This window comes from Callorhinus ursinus, unplaced genomic scaffold (genome assembly GCF_003265705.2).
Source record: "Callorhinus ursinus isolate GAN/ISIS: 27379988/994484 unplaced genomic scaffold, GSC_fseal_2.0 scaffold21, whole genome shotgun sequence".
NCBI classification, from domain to species: domain Eukaryota; kingdom Metazoa; phylum Chordata; class Mammalia; order Carnivora; family Otariidae; genus Callorhinus; species Callorhinus ursinus.
This window is the reverse complement of record NW_027397083.1, coordinates 25,372,110-25,392,491: the sequence shown is the minus strand read 5'-3', so window position 1 is coordinate 25,392,491 and position 20,382 is coordinate 25,372,110. Positions and strand designations below refer to the sequence as shown.

The 20,382-nt window shown below is 40.4% G+C and overlaps 2 protein-coding genes across 4 annotated transcripts in view; one reads left to right on the top strand and one right to left on the bottom strand.

Annotated features, from left to right (window-relative positions):
* GAS2 (growth arrest specific 2) overlaps positions 1 to 20,382 on the top strand; it is a 126,958-nt gene that overhangs the window by 86,501 nt on the left and 20,075 nt on the right. The window lies entirely within an intron of this gene.
* SVIP (small VCP interacting protein) overlaps positions 11,888 to 20,382 on the bottom strand; it is a 39,502-nt gene continuing 31,007 nt past the window's right edge. For 2 of the 3 annotated variants that reach the window (XR_012381860.1, XM_073904845.1), the window contains one exon: positions 17,111 to 17,471. Coding sequence is in view for 2 of the 3 variants with exons in the window: in XM_073904845.1 (XP_073760946.1) it covers positions 17,433 to 17,471 (39 nt within the window). In the remaining variant the exon portion in view is untranslated. Of the gene's footprint in view, positions 13,471 to 17,110; positions 17,472 to 20,382 lie in introns of those variants that run through there. The other variant, XM_073904846.1, reaches the window with a different exon arrangement.

Below are 20,382 nucleotides of genomic sequence, written 5' to 3'. Positions count from 1 at the left end.
CCTTGAAAATCTTATCTATCTCCTGTATTTACTCAATATCTTAAAACAAAAAGAAATTTCCCAGTGAGCACTAAAAGAATTCCAGAGAAACTTGAATTTTAATTGATATCTTGGCACCAAAGATTGAACAGGATCTTCCTTCATGTATAGCATCCTTAGATCTGATGGATAACACACTGGCATATACCAACTAGAGGAAAAGTAAGGATGGAATATTCTAGACATAAGAGTTCCCTCTTTAATAATAAAAAAAAAACTACAGCCATGATAGTATCCAATCATGGGAAGGGAAACAAATGTTTCCCAAGAATGACTTTACTTTGGAACTCTGATGCTTATGCAGAGAATCTGGATATGTCCTTCAATTCTGATTAAAGAATTTTCAGTAAATGACTTTTCAGGTAAGCTAGGTGTCTCCTTGTGAGTATGTGACAATTGTGAGATTAGAATTCTACATACATTTAAAATTACAACAGAAGGAAGTGGTAGAGTATCTTGTGTGTCACACAATTTTCTGAGGGTGAACAAAATGGTAGGGCCTTAAGTAAAAGCAAGAGGCCCAAATGAATAAGAAGAATGGGCACCAGTGAAGTCAAAACAAGATGGCAGGATTTTCCCCTGAAATAGGAAGTTTCATGCAGAAAATACACACTTCATTTATTTAATTTTCTCTAGGATTTCATTAGATCTTCTCTAGAGTGTGGTATGCTTTTCTTATGGAATCAAGACCCAGACTTGATGTCTGTTTTCCCGGCAAAATTATTTCCTTGCATGTATCTCATGTTTATAATAAGAACTCTGAGCAAGGAGCAGAAGACCGAAGGACCCCAGAAAATAGATCGTTTCAACGTGTGTGTTTTAAAATGTCAATGGCCAGCACAGTCTACAATTCCCAGTCTGTGTATGCTTCTGTTATCACTGACGGTGGATTATTAGGCAAGAAAACTTCCCTTCACTCTAGGATACAGGGCAATAGAAGAACCATTCTTACTGCAACTTGACAACAAAGGTTTTTGCTAATCTTGTCACAAAAGATCCCAGTTTGCATTTTCAGGTGATGTTCGTGTCCTTCTCTGCAACGGAGATGAAGAGCATTTTATGAACTTCGTATCTTCTTGTTTCAGTAGGGTCTTCATGGTTGTGACTATGTCTCCACAGCCAAAGCAAAGCAGACATTTAAGGTAATTACTTAGATAATTAAGGGGGAAACCTCTCCACTTTGCTTTCACTGTGGAGCCTTGGCCTCCAATCAAAGAAGGGAAGTTGGGCGCCCAAGCGTGAATATTGTACCCACTTGAAAATTTTCAGCAAGGTCTTAAAATGCTGTTTCTTCTTTGGTTTTCCTATAATACTTTGTAAAAATAGCAACATGGGGCTTATTGTGCATGGGTCACAGGCAGTAACCTAGAGATTTCTGTCTTTTCTTGGTACAATTTTCACACTCCAGTGTGTACCTTCACTGAGCTTATTATTAGAATTATTTGAAAATATAAACCTGGACTTGGCTTCTGTATCAGCTTAGTCTTTGCTTTAAAATATTTAAAAGAATACACTTGTGGGATAAAAATGAAACACAATATCATTTCATAATATTTCCATGCTATTCCCATTGCACAAATTGCCCTTTGTGGTTTAACACATGGAACCTCATGGATCCCTGCCAAATTTTTGCTTCTGACACCACACCTAACCTCCCAATGTATCAGCAGTTCTTTAACGAACACATGTGATTTACCACTTTAGTACAATAAAAGCTAAAGAGGTTGGGAATGGGATAGAGCATGAGTTTGATGCCTTGAGGTTGCCGGTGTAAATAGAAATGTCGGCTCATTTTTAGTTTTTAAATATCAACAATTATGATCTAGAAAAAACAGATTACTCAAGTAACTCTTATCTATTCCACAAAACCATAAAATGGTTGTTAGAAAAGCCCTATTTTGTAAATACTCCTTTAAACCGGACGACTATATCTTGAAGCCAGTTATGAGAATTAGTCTAGATTTCTAAAGTATTGTTAAATGCATTTCTTTATCTATAATTTGTCCCATGATTCATTTACCAAACACATGAGGGCGCGCTCTGTGCAAAGAACTACCAGAAATCCTGAGGATACACTGGCTCTATAAGCTGTTTCTTTATAAGGATCGTGCTTACCAATGTAAATAATGGTCATATACTGCTAATAATTTTGATGATGAAATAGAATTTAATTGGTTATCCTTATTAATAACCGACAAGTAAGAGAGAGAGATGAATTCCCATAAAGTCACTTCTAAAATCTTCTCAATTAGCCTGAGAATGTTATTGAACATGAGAGTGTAGAACCGAGTTGGGGGGCAGAAACACGGGGTGTAACCTTTTTTGGACCTGTTGCAAGATGTTGCATAAGGACGTTGTGAAGCAAGTTGCTACTAAGTGACGGTGAAATCCAAATCAGGTGTGCCAATCTGGCTGTGACAACCTTGACTCCCATCTATCACCAAAGGTGACTGAACCACTCTTGCTGTCTGGGGGCAGTTCCCTCATCGCTGTTCAGATGTCACTTAGTTAAAGAAGAAGATGTCCTACAGGTTTTCTTCGTTCAAAGAATATGAGTGACTATGCTCTTTTCACTACTTAAATCACTACACCTCTCCTTGCTTCCCTGAAAATTAATTTTTTAAAAAAGTTTAAAAAAAATCCATGATGCCTCCTGAGATCACACTAACTTCAGAGATTTTTAAAGGGGCATGTAGATTGCACTAGAAAGTCAGGAATGTGATTACCTGCTAGCCCACATCATGATTCTTCCTATTTTAAGGGTGAGTCTCTATAGAATATCTTTGAAGTTAGTGTGACCTCAGAAGGCACTGTGGATTTTATAGGGGAGTTTTGCAGTGAGGCTGGTATGCCAGTTCTTTGGGGGGAAATTCACATCTCCTTTTGGGGAGGCTAAAAGCTGTGCAGGGTCCTCTTCTCCCTTTTTCTCTGTCTTCTCGTCTTTCCCCAGAGAAGATGTGTAGAGGAAGGGAGTATAATTTGCCAGGTTTTTTAAGGTGGCATCCCTATCCCGGTTCCTTATTCTTCTTTCTCTGTAAGTACAGACATAGAATGACAACACTGGCATTGTCCTCATTGGAGTTAAAGGAGCTAACATCAACATCTAGACTTGCTTCCTGAAGGCATTACTCAGAGATCCTATAATGCCCAAAGAAAGAGTTTGGAGCTAAGCTTTATCATTTGGTAGGTATAGTCCTTTCAGGAGTTATTTCTCCTTTGACTCTTGGGCCCAGGAGGTTCTGGGAAAGTACTAAGAGCTTTCTAGACAGTGGCAAACAGGATTTAGGAAGCTTTGTCCCAGCTCAGACCCAAGGGCTGGCATCCCTGGAGGCCAGCAGAGACCAACCCCCTAATTCTTCCTCCTCCTGGAGGCTGTAATCTGTAATCTGCCTCTTGTGGTTCCACTTTGCTTTCACACTGTTCCCTGGAGGGAGCTCAAGCTGTAGCCTTTTTGATTCCTGCAGGGGAGGCTGTCAAGCTGTCCTCTTTCTTGAGTCTCATTAGCCAAGTCTGCACCCAGTTTCCAGTTTTCCCTGTCTCGTTTCAGACACCTTTCCACAGGTGGGACTTATGCTCTAATCTTCTTCCCTCTTCATATCCAGGGCCACACCTCAATCCTTGTCTCTCCAATTTAGACCACCTTCGTATCTGGCCAGGTCTATATAGGCCTAGAATTGGCCACCTGCCTTGGGACTTGCTTGGTATGAACTATTGTTCTCTCTGAAGCAAGATTATCTTTTCTGCCTGTTGTTGCTCGCACTTGTTACATCAATTCTTTTTTACCCCCAAGATTTCACTCACCACAGCAGGTTATAAAAAAGATGCCAGGCATCCTTTTAACCATTTATTTATTTATGTATTTATTAAAAGATTTATTTATTTATTTGAGAGAGCGAGAATGAGAGAGAGAGAGTACATGAGGCGGGGGGAGGGTCAGAGGGAGAAGCAGGCTCCTCACTGAGCAGGGAGCCCGATGTGGGACTCGATCCCGGGACTCCGGGATCATGACCTGAGCCGAAGGCAGTCGCTTAACCAACTGAGCCACCCAGGCGCCCCTTTTAACCATTTAGATCACAGCACTTTCCACCTAACCAGAGGCTAGTGCAGGAGGTGTTGAGGTACTTAAAACACCTCCACCGAGGACATTGCTAGTTAAATACATCAAAGTTCCATTTTCATTTTATGCACAATTTCATATTCAATGATCTTCAAACCGATTTACTCTGTAACAAGTATCTCTCCAGAATAACCCAGTGCTTTCTCAAATTACCAGGTGTTGGAGCTACTGCAAGGGGCTTATCTTCATCCATGTTCTCTCCCTGACTTCTTTAAAGTGAAGGATTTCAAAACAAGAGTTATGTCTGGGATTAAAATATATTTAGTGTGCCATTTTGAACAGAACACTGCTACCATGTTTTAGAAGAACAATTCCTAGACTGTTTGTTTGTTTGTTTGATAGCAAAGCATTTGAACATTTATCTAAGAGACTCATAGTTGAATTGCTTTGGGAGAGTGCTTAAGGCACTCTTAAGAATTTAGACCATGTTAGGGGTGACATCAGAATAAGTTAGAGATCTACCTTTCATTAATCTTTCATGTGATACATTTCTTGGGGTTAGATTTGGAGTTGGAGTTCCCAATAGAGTGTTACCTATCCTAGGGTTTTTCTGTTAATCTGGACTTCGGGAATCCAGAAAGGCTATCAGGCGAAAGAGAAATGAGATCAGACTCAGGGAATAAGCTGAGGTAGCCAAACAAGAGTAGAAGGAAAAGTGTTTCAAGCAGAATCAGAAAGGAAAGAGCATGCACAAAGGCTCAGAAGCACCAGAGGGAAGAGGAAAGGAGAAAAGAAAGGGACAAAAAGGAGAAAGAGAGAATGAGACGTTATCAAAACTCCTAGAAGTGCCGCCTTCAGACCAGAAGGCAAGGGGAGGAGAGGGTGAAAGGGTAAAGAGAGGCATATGGGCAAGGGGAGAGATGGGGAAGGCAGGGGAGAGATGGGGAAGGCAGGGGAGAGATGTGGAAGGCAGGTACACAAAGCCAACTCACGAAGACCTGCCTGTGTTATGAGAGCTTTGGTTTTCTCCTGAAGGCGGCACAGAGATGTGAAGCATTTTTCAATGGGGAGAGATATGAATAGATTACATTTTAAATCACTCAGGCTGTAGTGCAGAGATTAAATAGAAAGGGGGTAACACTGGACCAATACCATCCAACCATGTTGGCTTGAGAAGTAGGCGGGTCATGACCATGGCAGCTCAGCCTGGAGACCTATCTGATAAAAACCTGAAATATAAAGCATATTATGGTCTACTGGGTGAGGCTCTCTATCTTGGTATATAGGTTACTCAGAATTGAAACACTGTCCCTTAAACAGAATATCTAAAAAGCAGCATGTTGATTTTGGCTTGTTCTGACACATCTGCCTGGCACAGGCAGGGTTTCAGCAGGTCAGAATTTCCACTTGTTAATAAAGAGTGTCTTTAGTGAGAATTTTATGTAGAATAAAATTGTAAGTTACTCATAGAAACTAAAAAAGAATGATGGGAAAAGGTGTTTTCAGATCTTACAACTGTGGTGTTTTCTTTTTTTTTTAAACCTCTGGGTACTATCAATCGACAGGAGTCAAGTAAATTAATAAAAAGACACAAGTTGTTTCTCCTATCAACAAGTTTTTAGAAATTTGTTACCCTAAGCTCTTATTTTCCAGATGTTACCTGGTTTCTCAGTTCCAGGTCTGCCTGGTGATTTAGTGCATATTTCATTTAGCATAGCAGGGCTATAAAAAATACAGTGCTCTGCCCCCAATAAGCCCAGCAGTCAGACCAAGGCCTTTTCAAAGAAAACTATTCCTTGGGCCAAGAATCCTCCCCAGAGTATTCTTTGGCCATTTACAAATTTCTTTACATGAGTTCATTACACATATACCCAGAAAGCAGTGATTCCAGATGTGTGGCGAAGTTCAGAGCTTTCAGAGGTACATGTTAATGCCATGTATCCTCTCCAGTTAAGGCTATGAGTGGTCAGCAACAGATACAAAGGGCCTACTAAGTCTCAGATACAATTTTCATGGTTAGAACAGTGAACAAAACTGTCTCCCTTCACATTCTGTTGTGGGGAGATAGACGATAAACAGGTAGGCCATGGGTCAGATAGTAAAAAGCCAGATATAAATATCTTAGGCTTTGGGGGCCATACGGTTTCTGTCACAACTACTCAACTCTATTGTTTTAGCACAAACGCTGTTTAAGACAAGGCAAAATGAATGAGCATGGCTGTATTCCAATAAAACTTTATTTATAAAAGTAACATGAGTGCTAGATTTGTCCCATGGGCCCTATTTTGCTGACCCCAACATAGATGAGTAAATAAGTAGGCTGTTCTCATGTACTAATAAGGAAAAGGCAGAAGAGGGTAATATAGAAGAGAGGGACTGGATGTGGCTGTTTGGTGCTTTATGATTGGACGAAATTGGGATCCAAATGATTAAGGAGCAATTTGATGACATCATCTATCTTTCTCTTAAAATATATACAAAGCTATTAAATTGAAGTTACAGATCACAAAGGTATAGAAGGTAGGACAGCCTGTCATTTACAGGGAATTAATAATTGTTACACTCTTGTTGAAGAGAGTTTCAGATATCTTCCCATAATGTCCAGGTCATCATTAATTTGAATTTCCTCTGAATTGCCATGGCATATATTAAATGATGGTACTAACTGAACACTGAGAAAATACAACATTGGCCAGTATGTCTTTTGCGGATGTTGCTTTTTGCTGCTCTGAAGTGTATGAACCCTGATTTATACTAGTTTCTATCCTAAGTGCCTAGTTTGGTGTTTTTATGTTGTTGGCACATGATTAGGTTATCACATCATGAGGATCGGAAAAGTTAAAAAGGAATGCAGCTAGATATTCCAACAAGAAATGGCCCCACTTGATAATTTGCTTTCACAATGTATCAGTGATGGTAAAACATTGATTGAAGAAAAAGGAGGGACATAATTTTGAATCTTTCTGTGGTCTCTCAGTTGTCTCTCTGATAAGGTCTGTAGGATTTATTGTTTTCTGTGCAGTTATTGTTAATTTCTGAGCCATACCAGAAATCAGAGAGTACAAGTTTATCAATAAGATTTTTGACAGTTAAAGCATGTGGAGTAATCTGTCAAACAAAAGCTATAAGGAGCTGAATAGAAGTTATGACTCAGACCTCAAAGATCCAGTTGGGAAGGGATCCAAGAATTAATAACACAAATAAAATCAAAAAGACAAAATAAAGATTGCCATAAGACAGGGTATGATTTCAACTACAGATTCAGCAGTTCATTTGACAATAATTTGCTAAGTACCAACAAAGAGCTGGACACTATTCTAGGCACTGATGAATTTAGAGAAAGGTGGATCCATGTGCATTGGATATATCTGGAAAGCTTTCAAAGAGAAGGTGGAAATTCACCAGTATTTTGAGAAATGAATGGGATTTGGATGTCAGAGAGCATTTTGGGAGGACAATAGGGCCAGCATGGTGGAAGAATAGGAAGAACTCAAAAGATGTTTAGTGAATGGGCCAGGTTAGCTGGAGCTTATGTAGAGAGTTTAAGTAGGGAATAATGTGATAAAGGTACACTGGGGGCAACTGTGGAGGACCTTGAAAATAAAGCCAAAAACTGTCCATTTTGACCTGGAGGCACTAGACAGCAACTGAAGGTGTTGATCAATAGCATGATAAAATTGATATGTAAGGCAATTAATTTGGGAGAGGTTTATATAGAGAATTATTGATTGCTGCAGGAAGAAACCAAAGGCAAATGCAGCTAAGTAAGAGGTTATTCATAAGATATGAACATTAATTAAAATTGTGGCAGAAAGAATGGAAAGAAAAATGTGAATAGTATTTTGAGGGTAAGCTTCATTTGATTAATAGAATAGAAGAAAGAGGCAAAGAAGAAGCTAGATTTTTGAAAATGATGATTTTCTTGTGAGAAATTACCTTTTCCCCCCCAAAAGAAATCATAAAAAGAAACATAGCTTACAAGAGTTCCTGAGGTCAATGTGATTCTACCATCAACTTGCTGCATAACTTTGACCAAGTTTTTAAAAATCTCTGTAAGCTGTCTGTAATGTGAATTGTAACAGTACTCATTTCAAAGAACTGAGTGTTCATTCATTTATTCAGCAGATATCACACAAATTATCTTCTAGCTTCTGAGAGTAGAGTGGTGAGTAAGACACAGTCCCTCACTGCCTTTAAGGAGAATGCTCTGTAGTAGAGACAGATTATCTTCAAGTAAGCAAATACACAAGGTAATTGGGGGTCTGGTAAATGTCAAAAGGAAACATTTTATGCAATAGAGAATAATGGGATTCAGGAGGGGTTACTTAGGTAAAGCTCTAAAGGATGGCCTCTCCAGGAGCCTGGCTTGAGAAGAGCAGGGATGGATGACAGGGAGAGCAAGTACAAAGCTCAGCTTATTTGAGGAGAAATGTAGCAGGTTTTTCTTTTTTACCTTATATTTGAACAGTTCTGGAAAATGAGACCAATCCAAGTGTGCATCCCTACAGTCCTAGTGGTGGGTTGCCAGTCTGTGGGCAGAAATTGTAGCAGATGTAAAGGGGACACCTGCCCTCTAGTGCCCTCCCCGGGTTATTTAATCCGTTCATAGGATTTTCCCACCTCAGTGTCATGGGGGCTGTTAAAAGTGGTTATGCTTTCACTGGTTCAGTGAAAGGCATTAATGTATGTAGGAAACAAAGGAAAAAAAATTCTGAGAAGCCAGCTTCTGTCAAAGAGCAGATTTATATTTATTTCTTTATATTTGCAAATGAGAAGGCTTGGAGACAGAGGGGAACAAGAAATGTTCTGTTGACAGGGATGACTTGCATATTTTGGTCTGGTCTGTTCATTCTTATATAAACTAGAGCAAAACAATGGTCCCATTAAATATTGTCTTTTCTCACTTCAGTATTTTTCCTTTTGGGGCGGGGGAACGAGAATCTGGGAATACTTTGATTCTGTGGTGTAGGTGTAAATTCTAACTCCTCACCCACATGAAAAATTGTGAGAAAATGGGCCCTAGAATTTTCTTCCTGATGAACTCTTGTCCTCTTTCTCATTTTTTTGGTCCATTGCCCTATTTTAGAAAGTGATGGGGAGACAATGGAGAATAAAGTGGAAGGTTCTGGAACCTGACTTCCTCTAACCTTACCTCTGGTGTCTTTCTTGCTCTGCCCCAACTACTGGACTTCTCTTCTTTCAGCACATGTGTTGTTTCTCAAAGGTCTTTGGAAATACTGTTCTTTTTTCTGGAATGCACCTCCTCTCTCTGCCCATTGCCTAACATCTCATTGTTTAGTCATTATTCCTAATGTCTTGCCATCCAACGAAACTTCCTTCCTCATCATGTTGGGTCCCTGTTAAATTCAGTTTCTCTGTTAAGTTGCACTTATCCCAAGCACCCTATACTTCTCCTTCTTCACCAGTAAGGACTGTAGGAGTAAGACTCATGTTGTAGTTGCTCACTGATTTCTCTCAGTACGGACTCTCCACTACTTGGTCTTGCATATGAGAGTTGCCTAATATTTTCAACTGTATTGCACTGAAATAAACAGATATTGTTGAGACATAATGCAGAATTCTTGAAAGTTGAGGGACTCTGAAAACAAAGATGTGGAAAGTAATTTCCTTTGTTGGCTGTGAGTAATAGAAACAAACAAAACACTGGCAACTTAAAGAAGATAGATGTTTATTTCTCTACTGTCAAAGTCCAGTGCTGGTTGGATGACTCTGCTCCTCCAAGTCCTCAGGGACTCAGGGTTTCTCCAGCTCCAGACTCTGCCATCAGACACATGGTCTAAGACGTCTCTGTGCTCCAGGCAGAAACATGGAGGAAAGAATGATGAAAGGACACAGTGCCTGTGCCACTTAAGTTCCCGACTTGACGCATCTCCCTGCAGGAGAGACGAGCTAGGCGACCTTTATATTGGGCAGATGTGTGCCAACTACATTTCTACTACTCTAAAGGAAGATATGAGGTACTATAGGTGGACTGTATCTTTCCCAGGAGGTCAGAGTAAACATCACAGAGATCAGGTGTGAGCTAAGTGACCACACGGCTGATCATCAAACATTCATTGTGGCCTTGGATTTAAGGCTTTGATTCTGTAATTTGTAGTAAAAATTAAAGATACAAGAGTTATGGATACTAAAACCATCTCTTCTTCTGAGCTGTGGCTTTTGTTTTTGTTGTACTATAATCCATACAGGAGACATACACATCAAATGTGTTGACTTGCAAGCAGTGTAATTGTAACTTGGATTCAAGATTGAATTCAATCAACCACGTTAAGTCTCTTAAGTTCCAAAAAGTAGGAATAAGGAGAGCAAGTGGAGTTTAGAAACAAAGGAAAAAAATAGTCACAGTACTTTATGTTTTTTATTTAAGGCATGACGATTGATAAAGCCCTTTGAATTAAGGACATTTGACCTTCTGAGAGCCCCCAAAGCTAGATAGATCTATGGGTAAGAACCATAGAAATTAACAGACCAGGCCAGTGTCAGGAAACTTATAAGAGATGGAAGTATGGATGAGAAAAGATCCACCCCCTAAATGCCCTTTTGGTAGAGCAAGCAATAGGAGAGGGAACCTGCACTATGATCTTTAGATGGAGAGTGGTTATTCTTTAATCATAGTTCTTGGAGAAATTATGGCATCTTCCATGGTCAGGACTTTTCGTTACTTAATTACTGCAGCAAGGGCAGCAGTGCAGCCTGCCAGAGTACACAGCCTTCCAACAAACAAGGGACAGCTCACGCGCGTGTGCGTGCGCGCGCGCACACACACACACACACACACACACACACTGAAGATGCTGGGGTCTACACTCCACTGTCACTAAGCAACCAAGAGCAGATTTCTTTGTATTCAGAGTTATTCACTCAGCTGGGGGGGCGTCTCCCAGAGGGCCCTTCAGAGCTAGACCTTGTGGAGTGCTGGATTAAATGAAATTCAAGGATATTATGGCTGTTCTCACAGGATCTCCATTTCCTGACGTGGGTCCCGCCTCTGCTTTTCTAGCAGGTCACATCTGAGTGCAGCTGACCCTTGGCCTGATTCAGAATTTTTCACTCACAGGTTTAATTAAAATTTCTAGCAAGCACCATCTATCATTTCTCTTTTGTAATTTTTCCCTCTCAGAGAGAAAAGCTTGGTGCTCATTACCTCTTGTGTGTTTATAGTGCTCGTGTTTCTGTAGGAAGAGATTCATAACCCCTTTAACAACTCACAGATTTTCACTGGGAACCTTAATGGAAAGCCAATCTTCATGGTTGGTCTGTGCTTTTAATTAAAGACGTATGTGTAAACTCCTGGAGGCTTATTATTTGACTCAGTATAAAGTATTATCAAATATAATATCGATGGGAATTATTTTTATATTAATGTAACAAAGTAGTTCCCACCTTGAGATATCTAGATCCCCACGTCTTTGCTTGTAGACATGGGGGCCCATAGGCTAATTTCAGCATCTCAGAAAGCAAAATGGAACTTGCATCTTCACCAAAGGTAGCTTCACCAGAGATGCCTGGGCTTACCAAAATATCAGGACCTAGGTCAAATTAGTATAATAATTGTTTCTTTATACTAATCAATTTGTGTTCTATAGAGCACAGCTTTGTTTTTGATTAATTAGAATGGGACTAAGTTATTTCTTAATGAATATGTTTTGCAGACAGACTTTCTCAGCATGAGATGTATAAAGAATGCAGATTTTAGAATAAAATATATGCTGCAGCCTTGGTACTTCTATGTCCCTTTGAGGAAGCCATGCAACTACTGGGAGAAGGGGATTCGTGGCATCTGTGACAGATTTGCTGGAAAACTAGAGACCATACTTGGCCCAGTAACTAGCACACAGTAGCCTCTGAAGGCTCAACAAAGTTAAGACTCAGTCAATCTGTGTAAAGCCAGCTTGGGCAAGCCATGATATTATTTCAGAGCTCCTTCTCATCTGTGGAAAAAAATGGGGAATGCATTGGATTGCTCATCTCTAAGATATACTTTCTAGCTTAGGTCATGTATATTCCTCACCACCCAGTCTAGACTTTCCCTCCCCAGCTCCGCCATATTTGAACAGTGTTGTATGGTACATCACCACTCTTCTGTGAGCCTATTTCCTTGTCTATAAAATGGAGATAGAAATATCTACTTTCCGGAGTATACAGGAAAAGCCTGGCATATATAAAATTTGTTTAGATTAAGTGGCAGCCAATAACTCAAAGGAGGTCACTCAGCCCTTCCAGCAAGCAAGGTTTCCTGGGTTTTTCACCATCCTGGCCATGCTCTTGGGGTATGGGCCACGTGACCCGTATCTTTCCTCCAGGGCCTGGAAACCCAAGCCCAGTCCGGCACACATGTTCTCATAAATCATCTTCTAGCTCTACTCTGAAATAAGGACATTTAACCTTCATCTCTGAGACATCTCTCTTGATACTCTTTCTACCTGGTGGTTGATTCTAGAAGGTCTGAAGTCATGGGTTAGATTCCTTTGTAGACTGTTTTGCATTTTCTGGCATGGCCACAGAAAGCTCTGGTAAGTCTGACATAGGCAAAAGCCTGTGGTTCCATTTCAATGACATCCTCTCTCTTAGCAAAAAAGAGGAAAAAAATTAAGAAAACTCCAAAGTTCCTCTATCACACTCTACGTGCTCCATCTCTAGGGATTCTGAATGCCGGGGACAGCTGGTTTGACCTGTGTGGGCTGTTGTCGTGTTGTCATCTCAGTGCAACCTCCTCTATGTATCACTGGCCCATGCTTCACAACATTGTTGCTGAGAGAAACAAAAAACCCACAGCTCTCAGAAGTACATCCTTATAGGCTGTATGGACAATGAAGGTCAGGGGCACAAAGCATTTGGTAGCCTACCACCCCCTCTTTTTCTATTCATCCTTGAGTGAGTGGGTCTTCGAGCTTGTCCCACACACTCACCCAGCTTCCCTGACTTATCCTGACACATTATCTTCCTGGGGAACTATTTTCCCTTACTCCCGACACATTTGTACTGTATCAGAGCTGTGCTTACCCAGGAAGTGCCAGATGGCACTGAATCACCAGCTGCTTAATATTCAAGAATAATATTATAGACAGAACAGAACAATGTACGTGCTGATTAAAGGACTTTGCTGATGTCTTGGGAATCAGGGAATGCCCCAGTCACCTCCACAGCTGAGCCTTGACAATCTGTATGGATTACAAGCTTCTTTGAGGACTCTTTGCCACGCGTGTCTCCACCTTTACTTTTGTTACCACACCTGCAGGCAGCACTTGGATTTTTTGCTCTGAGCCTTCTGCCAAAGTCCTGGATCATGTGTTACCTTCACGGGAAGGGAAGTTAGCCTCCCAGGTGCCAAGTGCCGCTCCTTAGGATGGAGTCTACAGGAAGATAAATACAAAAACAAACTATTAACATAGATGATTTTACCTTCATCGAGAAATTGGCATTGTAATTCTGGAAGATGTCAACATTCTAGCACGTCCACGAATTGCTTTTATGTTTATGCTGTGAGTTATAGGTAGTGATCTGGATTGATTCTAAGCACAAAGGAGTACAATACATAACAAGGCAGACCTCCTCTTGTGTAAGTCCTGCAAAAGGACTTCGTTTTCCATGAAAGCTTTGGTTAAAAACCAAAGCAAAGCAAAACAACCAAGCAAACAACAACAAAAAGCCCCCACTGCAAACCACTTTTGCTGTGGCAACTTAAAAATAGCATAAAGTGGTCCTGATTATATCCCACAGTTAGGTTAAAACAATCACAGAGCTTTGCCAGACCCTCATTTCTGAAAACGGATCTGCATTTAAATCAGTTGGGTTAAAAAAGTGTGAAAAGGAGAATCTTATCGGAGGTGTCAGCATCAATCTTTACTATTTTTTAAACAATTGGCTAGAGACACTGGTAGAGATTACTGAGCATGCCCTGAAGTGGGTTTTGAAGATTAACCAAGAAGACAGCCCCGAATCTCCTCACTTAACAAGTCACTCTCTGTCCATTTATCCACCTACTCATACAGCAATAGGTTATCTCTTGCCCAATATGTGCAAGGATCTGTGTTCAATAATTGTAATTTAGAGTTGGTATTAATAATAAATCACATCTCAGGATATATGTTGAACATCTTGCTGAAATCCTAGAAGGTAATCAGTAGTGTAGGACAGAGAGGATTCTAACTGTAGGTACCACTAACTTCTATGAAGGTTGGCCTTGCATGGAAATGTTGTTCATGAAAATAGACAAAAAAAGATTCCCATCTTTGTCACCGAAGTCACAAGATCAATCACACAATAGAAGACAAGTGGGTGGGATGTTCTCAGTGTTGGTGGGCTGCAAACTTATATCTTCTTTAGGGCCACACATCCTTTTCATAACCTTCTCCATGCTTTCTCTTATTTTCCATTCTGTATTTCAGGGCTCATCAAAAAGAAGCAAGAAATGCCTTCTAAAACTACTCAAACTTTATTCTTATAGTCACGACTCTATAGGGTCTCAACAATAGCTTCATATTAGAATCACCTGGAGACCTTTAAGAAAATTACTCTCATAAATTCTAGTTTAATTAGTCTGGGGTGGGACTTGGTAATCTGCATTTTTTTAAAAAAGATTTTATTTATTGGGGCACCTAGGTGGCTCAGTCGGTTAAACATTTGCCTTCAGCTCAGGTCATGATCCCAGAGTTCTGGGATTGAGCCCCACATCGGGTTCCCTTCTCGTCGCCCTGCTGTTCCCTCTCTCTCTCTCTTTCTCTGTCAAATAAATAAACATTTATTAAAGAGATTTTGTTTATTTATTTTTAGAGGGGGCAGGGAGAGGGGCAAAGGGAGAGGGAGAGAGAAACCCAAGCAGACTCTGTGTTGAGCACAGAGCCTGGCGTGGGGCTTGATCTCACAACACGGAAATCAAGACCTGAGCCGAAACCAAAAGCTGGGTGCTTAACCCACTGTGCCACCCGGGTGCCTGGGTAATCTGCATTTTAACATGCATCCCAGTAACTACTTTCATTCTCCCATATGAATTGTATTTCCTTAACACCGTCAAATAGGCACAAGTTATTCTTACCACTGATATACTACATTTGTAGCACATTTACATGTTTGGTGAGGGGGAATAGAAATTAAGATGAGATTCCTGATCTCAAAAAACCTGCAGACTTGGAGCTCTCTGAAATGTACAACATGAACCCCACTTCTGTAGCTATTATACTGTGTGAGTCTGGCCAAGTTTTCCAGTCTCTCTGATCTTTGACAAACTGCAAAGGGAGAAAGCTAATACCTTCCCATAAGGTTATTAAAAGTATTAAGTGAGATAAAATGCTCAATAGAAAGTGACTGACATCATTTCATGTTCACTTTCACTATTATGAATTGAATGTATATCATTTATGCAATTACATACAATATATGCAACTTATAATTATATGTATAATTATATGTATATAGTAATATACTTATATGTGTATAGAGTATGTATATAGAGAGTGTATATACACATGCACACCTAACATTTTTTACTCTCACATAAATATTCAAGAGTGAAAAGTAGATTTATTTGGGAAAAAAAGCTACTTCATAATTTTCAGTCCAGTAAATGAAATAAAAGGCAATGGTCAGAAACATTGGGAAAAAACATGTTTACCTCTCTTTGTCCAATTGGATTTAAACAATAGCAGCACTAAATTTTTAATGTGGGGATCACGCACTTGTGTGCTTCTGCCACCTAGTGTCAAGATTCATAACTGCAATTCTGCTACCTGTTTCATTGACTGGTATTCGAGGTTGAAAAACAGCTTGGTTCCTTACTAGTCATTTTGAAACAGACGTTAAATAATGTTGAGATGTGTCTGTGGGAATTTATTTGTTCCCCTCCCCCTTTTCAATTATGTAATGGGGAATAGCTGCTGGCTCAAGTGGAATGGGTTCCCAACTTCTTGCTCGTGGTTTGTCGGTCTGTAAGGGGTCCGAGTGCCTCTCCAATATGAAATGGTGCACATTGCCTCCTCAGGTCTGCGTTTTAGCAAGGCACTGCTGCCCTGTGAGAAAAATGAGTGTTGCCACCACCATTATCTCCTCTTTTATTCCTGTAGTCAATATTATTTTGTAAGTTTTGCTTGTTAATCTCATGTGAGTGAAACAGCAGGAGAAACAAGAAATTATGGCTGAGGTTGGATAAATGATTAAAACGTGTGTGTGTGTGTGTGCGTGTGTGTGTGTTACAGGAATGGTTTCGGTATGATTTGACTTCATGTGAACAGTCATATATCATAGAACAAGGTTTCTCAAATTTGGCACTATTGATTTATAAACCTGATAATTCCTTGTTATGGGGGGACTGTCATGTGCATTGTAGGGGGGTTAGCAGCGCCCCCAGGGCCTCTACCCATTACATACCAGTCAACTCCCCCTCCCAGTTGTGAAAACCAAAAATGTCTCCAGAAATTGCCAAATGTCCCCTGGGTTGAGAACAACAAATGTAAAAGCGTGCTATGGTAACTACATATAAACACGTGCTTTTCACACTTGTTAATTAGTCTAGGGTTTATGCCTGGTGAATCATCAGCAAATTCAATCATTCATTGATTTATTCGCTCATTCATATATTCAAGAGAGGCAGTATCATATATTAATAAGTGCTCTGAGTTTGAATCCCAGCTCTGAGACTTACTAAATATTGTGATTAAATAAATAACATCTCTCAGTTTCATTTTCATCAACTCTAAACTGGTAATTATACCTGCTTCATAAGATTAATGTGAAAATTAAATGAGATTTTGCATTTAAAGTCCTTAGCACAGTGTTTACTAATTAGTAATTACATGATAATTATTGGTTATTGTTTAATAGGATATTTTTAATTAATGCTATATGCTGGGGATTGTGCCAATCACTAGGGAGATAATGCTAGCTAACCTATTTTTCCAAAATAGATAAAATTGTGGTGGAGAAAGTAGTTAAATTAAGGTATACCTAATTATTTTGATTACTATTGTGATAGATGAAGAAGTACAGGGCCCTGTTAGATGTCATTTTTATTGGGATTGCGAGCAACATAACAGAGATGCTTTTAGAGAATCACCTACTAGTCAATAATTAATCAGCTGAAGTAGAGAAAAATTTGACATCCTGGAGCAATATTATAACCCCTAGATTTAAGAAAATTATATTACTTTACATACTTTGCAATTAATTAGCACAAAAGAAATATGCTTTATGTCTGAAATACATTTTATCTGTGTTTAGAGCTATTTTAGGATGAGTTTAAAATATGAAGCAATTTAAAGTAAAGGTTGATTGGGGCATCTGGGTGGCTCAGTTGGTTAAGTGTTCAGCTCTTGATTTTGGCTCAGGTCATGATCTCAGGGTTTCTCGTGTCAGGCTCCCTCTGAAAAAAATGAAAATTAAAGAAAATAAAAAATAAAGGGAAGGTTGATTACAATACATTAGTTATGACAAAGTGTTTTTCTTACTTGACTTAAAAAAAAAAAGATTTATTTATGGGGCGCCTGGGTGGCTTAGTCGGTTAAGCACCTGCCTTCGGCTCAGGTCATGATCCCAGGATCCTGGGATCGAGTCCCACACTGGGCTTCCTGCTCAGCGGGGAGTCGGCTTCTCCCTCTCCCTCTGCCTGCCACTCCCCCTTCTTGTGCACTCTCTTTCTCTCTGTCAAATCAATCAATCAATCAATAAGAGCACAAGCGAGAGCAGGGGAGGAACAGAGGGAGAGGGAGAAAATCTCAAGCAGCCTGAGTACAGAGCCTGACGTGGGGCTCGATCTCATGACCCTGAGATGACCTGAGCCCAAATCAAGAGTCACACACTTGGGGCGCCTGAGTGGCTCAGTTGGTTAAGCGACTGCCTTCGGCTCAGGTCATGATCCTGGAGTCTCTGGATCAAGTCCCTGGATCAAGTCCCTGGATCGAGTCCTGCATTGGGCTCCCTGCTCAGCAGGGAGTCTGCTTCTCCCTCTGACCCTCCCCTCTCTCATGTGCTTTCTCTCTCTCATTCTCTCTCGCGCGCAAATAAATAAATAAAATCTTTTTTTTAAAAAAAAAGAGTCACACACTTAACTGACTGAGCCACCCAAGCACCCCACTTGACATTTTTCTAACATGATATACAGACATGGATCTGAGAGCCTGTTCTGGAAGTTGCTCTAAAGTCATGAAGAGTTTGGTAAGGCATATTGCATTCTGTGTCTCACTTTTCTCCGTCGAATGGGGAATGTGCACCCTCCTCCCTCCACCTTCCTCACATCACGTCAGGGAGGATGACATAATTCCCACCTGTGCATCAGTGGTACATTCTGGGAAGAAGATAATGTCAACCCTGGGGGGAAATGAGGTGAGAATGAGGTCATTGGGATACTCTAAGAAATATTGGGGTAGGCATCCACCACCTTGCCCAGGCAACCATCTTCAGCCTAGATCACTGCTCTGGCCTCCAGACTGGCCTACTACCTCCGCTTTGTCTATGCAGTCATCCCAGTGCAGCTAGAATGAGCTAGTAAAAGTGTAAACACATTATTTCCCCACTCAGAGTCCTTAAAAGGTTTTGCATTGAATTTAGATACCAGAATCCTTAAATGACTCAACAGGACTCCTGCCTGGTTCTTCAGGCCGGCATGCTGATGCTCTCCCCCTTGTTTTCTTCACCATCATTACCGCATATGCTTCTGCAGCATCTTCAGTGGGCCAAGTGCTCCACATCAGGGCCCACCTTGATTCCTATGGCTGGAATGTTCTCTGTCTGCTGCTGCCCCCAACTTCCTTGGACAGATTAATGCACATACATCCTTCAAGGCTCATCTTCCAGGCAGCCTTTTTGGACTTCCCAACACTCTTAGTTTCCCTTTGGGGCCATTTGGATTGCCTTTCATTTGATGTAACAAAAAACTGTGTTGACATGGCTTGAACTTCACATAGAGTGAGGTTCAGAGATTGGTTACTCCTGCTGTTCATTTACCAACACACTGATCCCATTAGGGGACAAGGGCTTTTCTCATCTTCAGCTCTGCTGCCCTTAGTGTGTCAGTTTCCTTATTCACATTTCATCCCTCAGGTTCTAAGATGGCTGCTGGGAGCTGGAGACAGTGAGTCTGAGGTTGAGGCGGGAAGAAGGTGGGAGGAGTGGTGCCAGTCGTGGTCTCTTTTTGGAGATCTGCTTACCACTTGTTGGCCAGTAGAGTTATAGCTACCCCCACTGCAAGGAAAGCAGAGAACGTGCGTATTTTGATTTATCAGTCTCTAGCATAGAAGCAAAAAGAGAGGGGATTGAGAATGGCCACTGAGTCAGTTAATCTAAATTGACCTTCAGAACATGTGTTTTGATCCCTTAGCTCCCTGGAATTGTCCTCTGTGGCACTCATCACATTTGCATTTATTGGTTTAGTGTCTATTTCTTCAGTAGACTCTAAGCCCCATGAAGGCAGGGAAATGTTGGATTTATTCTGTATGATATATTCCCAGTGGTTAATATATTATCTCTCATATGGTAGTTTCTTAGTATTTTGTGGAAGAAAGAATAAAGAGTATAAAGAACCTAGTGTTGCCACTGTGGAGGATAAAATGTTGGGTGAGATGTCATGTTCACAATAAGCATTTCTCTTTTCCTCTCCTTCATTTTATAAGAGATGAAAGAAATAAACAAGTAATTATAATTTTTAAAATTCCAAGAGAGTGGAGGGGCAAATGGCATCTGATTTGGAGATAGAAAGGTATGAAAGCCATGAAAACATCCAGGAAAGAAACAGATTTAGGATGACTTTCTATATGTTATCAAGGAGAACGTATTGTATGTAAAGAAAATGATAACATCCAGGAAACAGTAATGTTGTTTGGCTGATGACTGAGAAGGTAGGTATCTAAGAGGAAGAAAGCTAAAGAGTTGAGTTCAGGCCAAATTTGAAAAGAACCTAGAACGTACATGTCAAAGATACTCAAGTAAAGAGTAAGTTTAGTCTTGGAGTAGTGTGTACATGGGCCCTGAAAAAAAAAGGCGGAACAACCAGAGCAATTATTGTTTGTTCAAGAAAGAGAAGAAAGACCTGATAATGGCCAATGGGAGTAGGAAAACACAGAATCGACTTAAGAAACAGCAGAAGTGGGGCTCCTGGGTGACTCAGTCAGTTAAGCCTCTGCCTTCAGCTCAGGTCACGATTGATCAGGCTCTCTGCTCAGCGGGGAGCCTGCTTCTCTCTCTCCCTCTGCGATCTCTCTCACTCTTGCTCTCTCTCTCAAATAAATAAATAAAATACTTTAAAAAAAGAAAAAAGAAAGAAACAGCAGAAGTTCAAG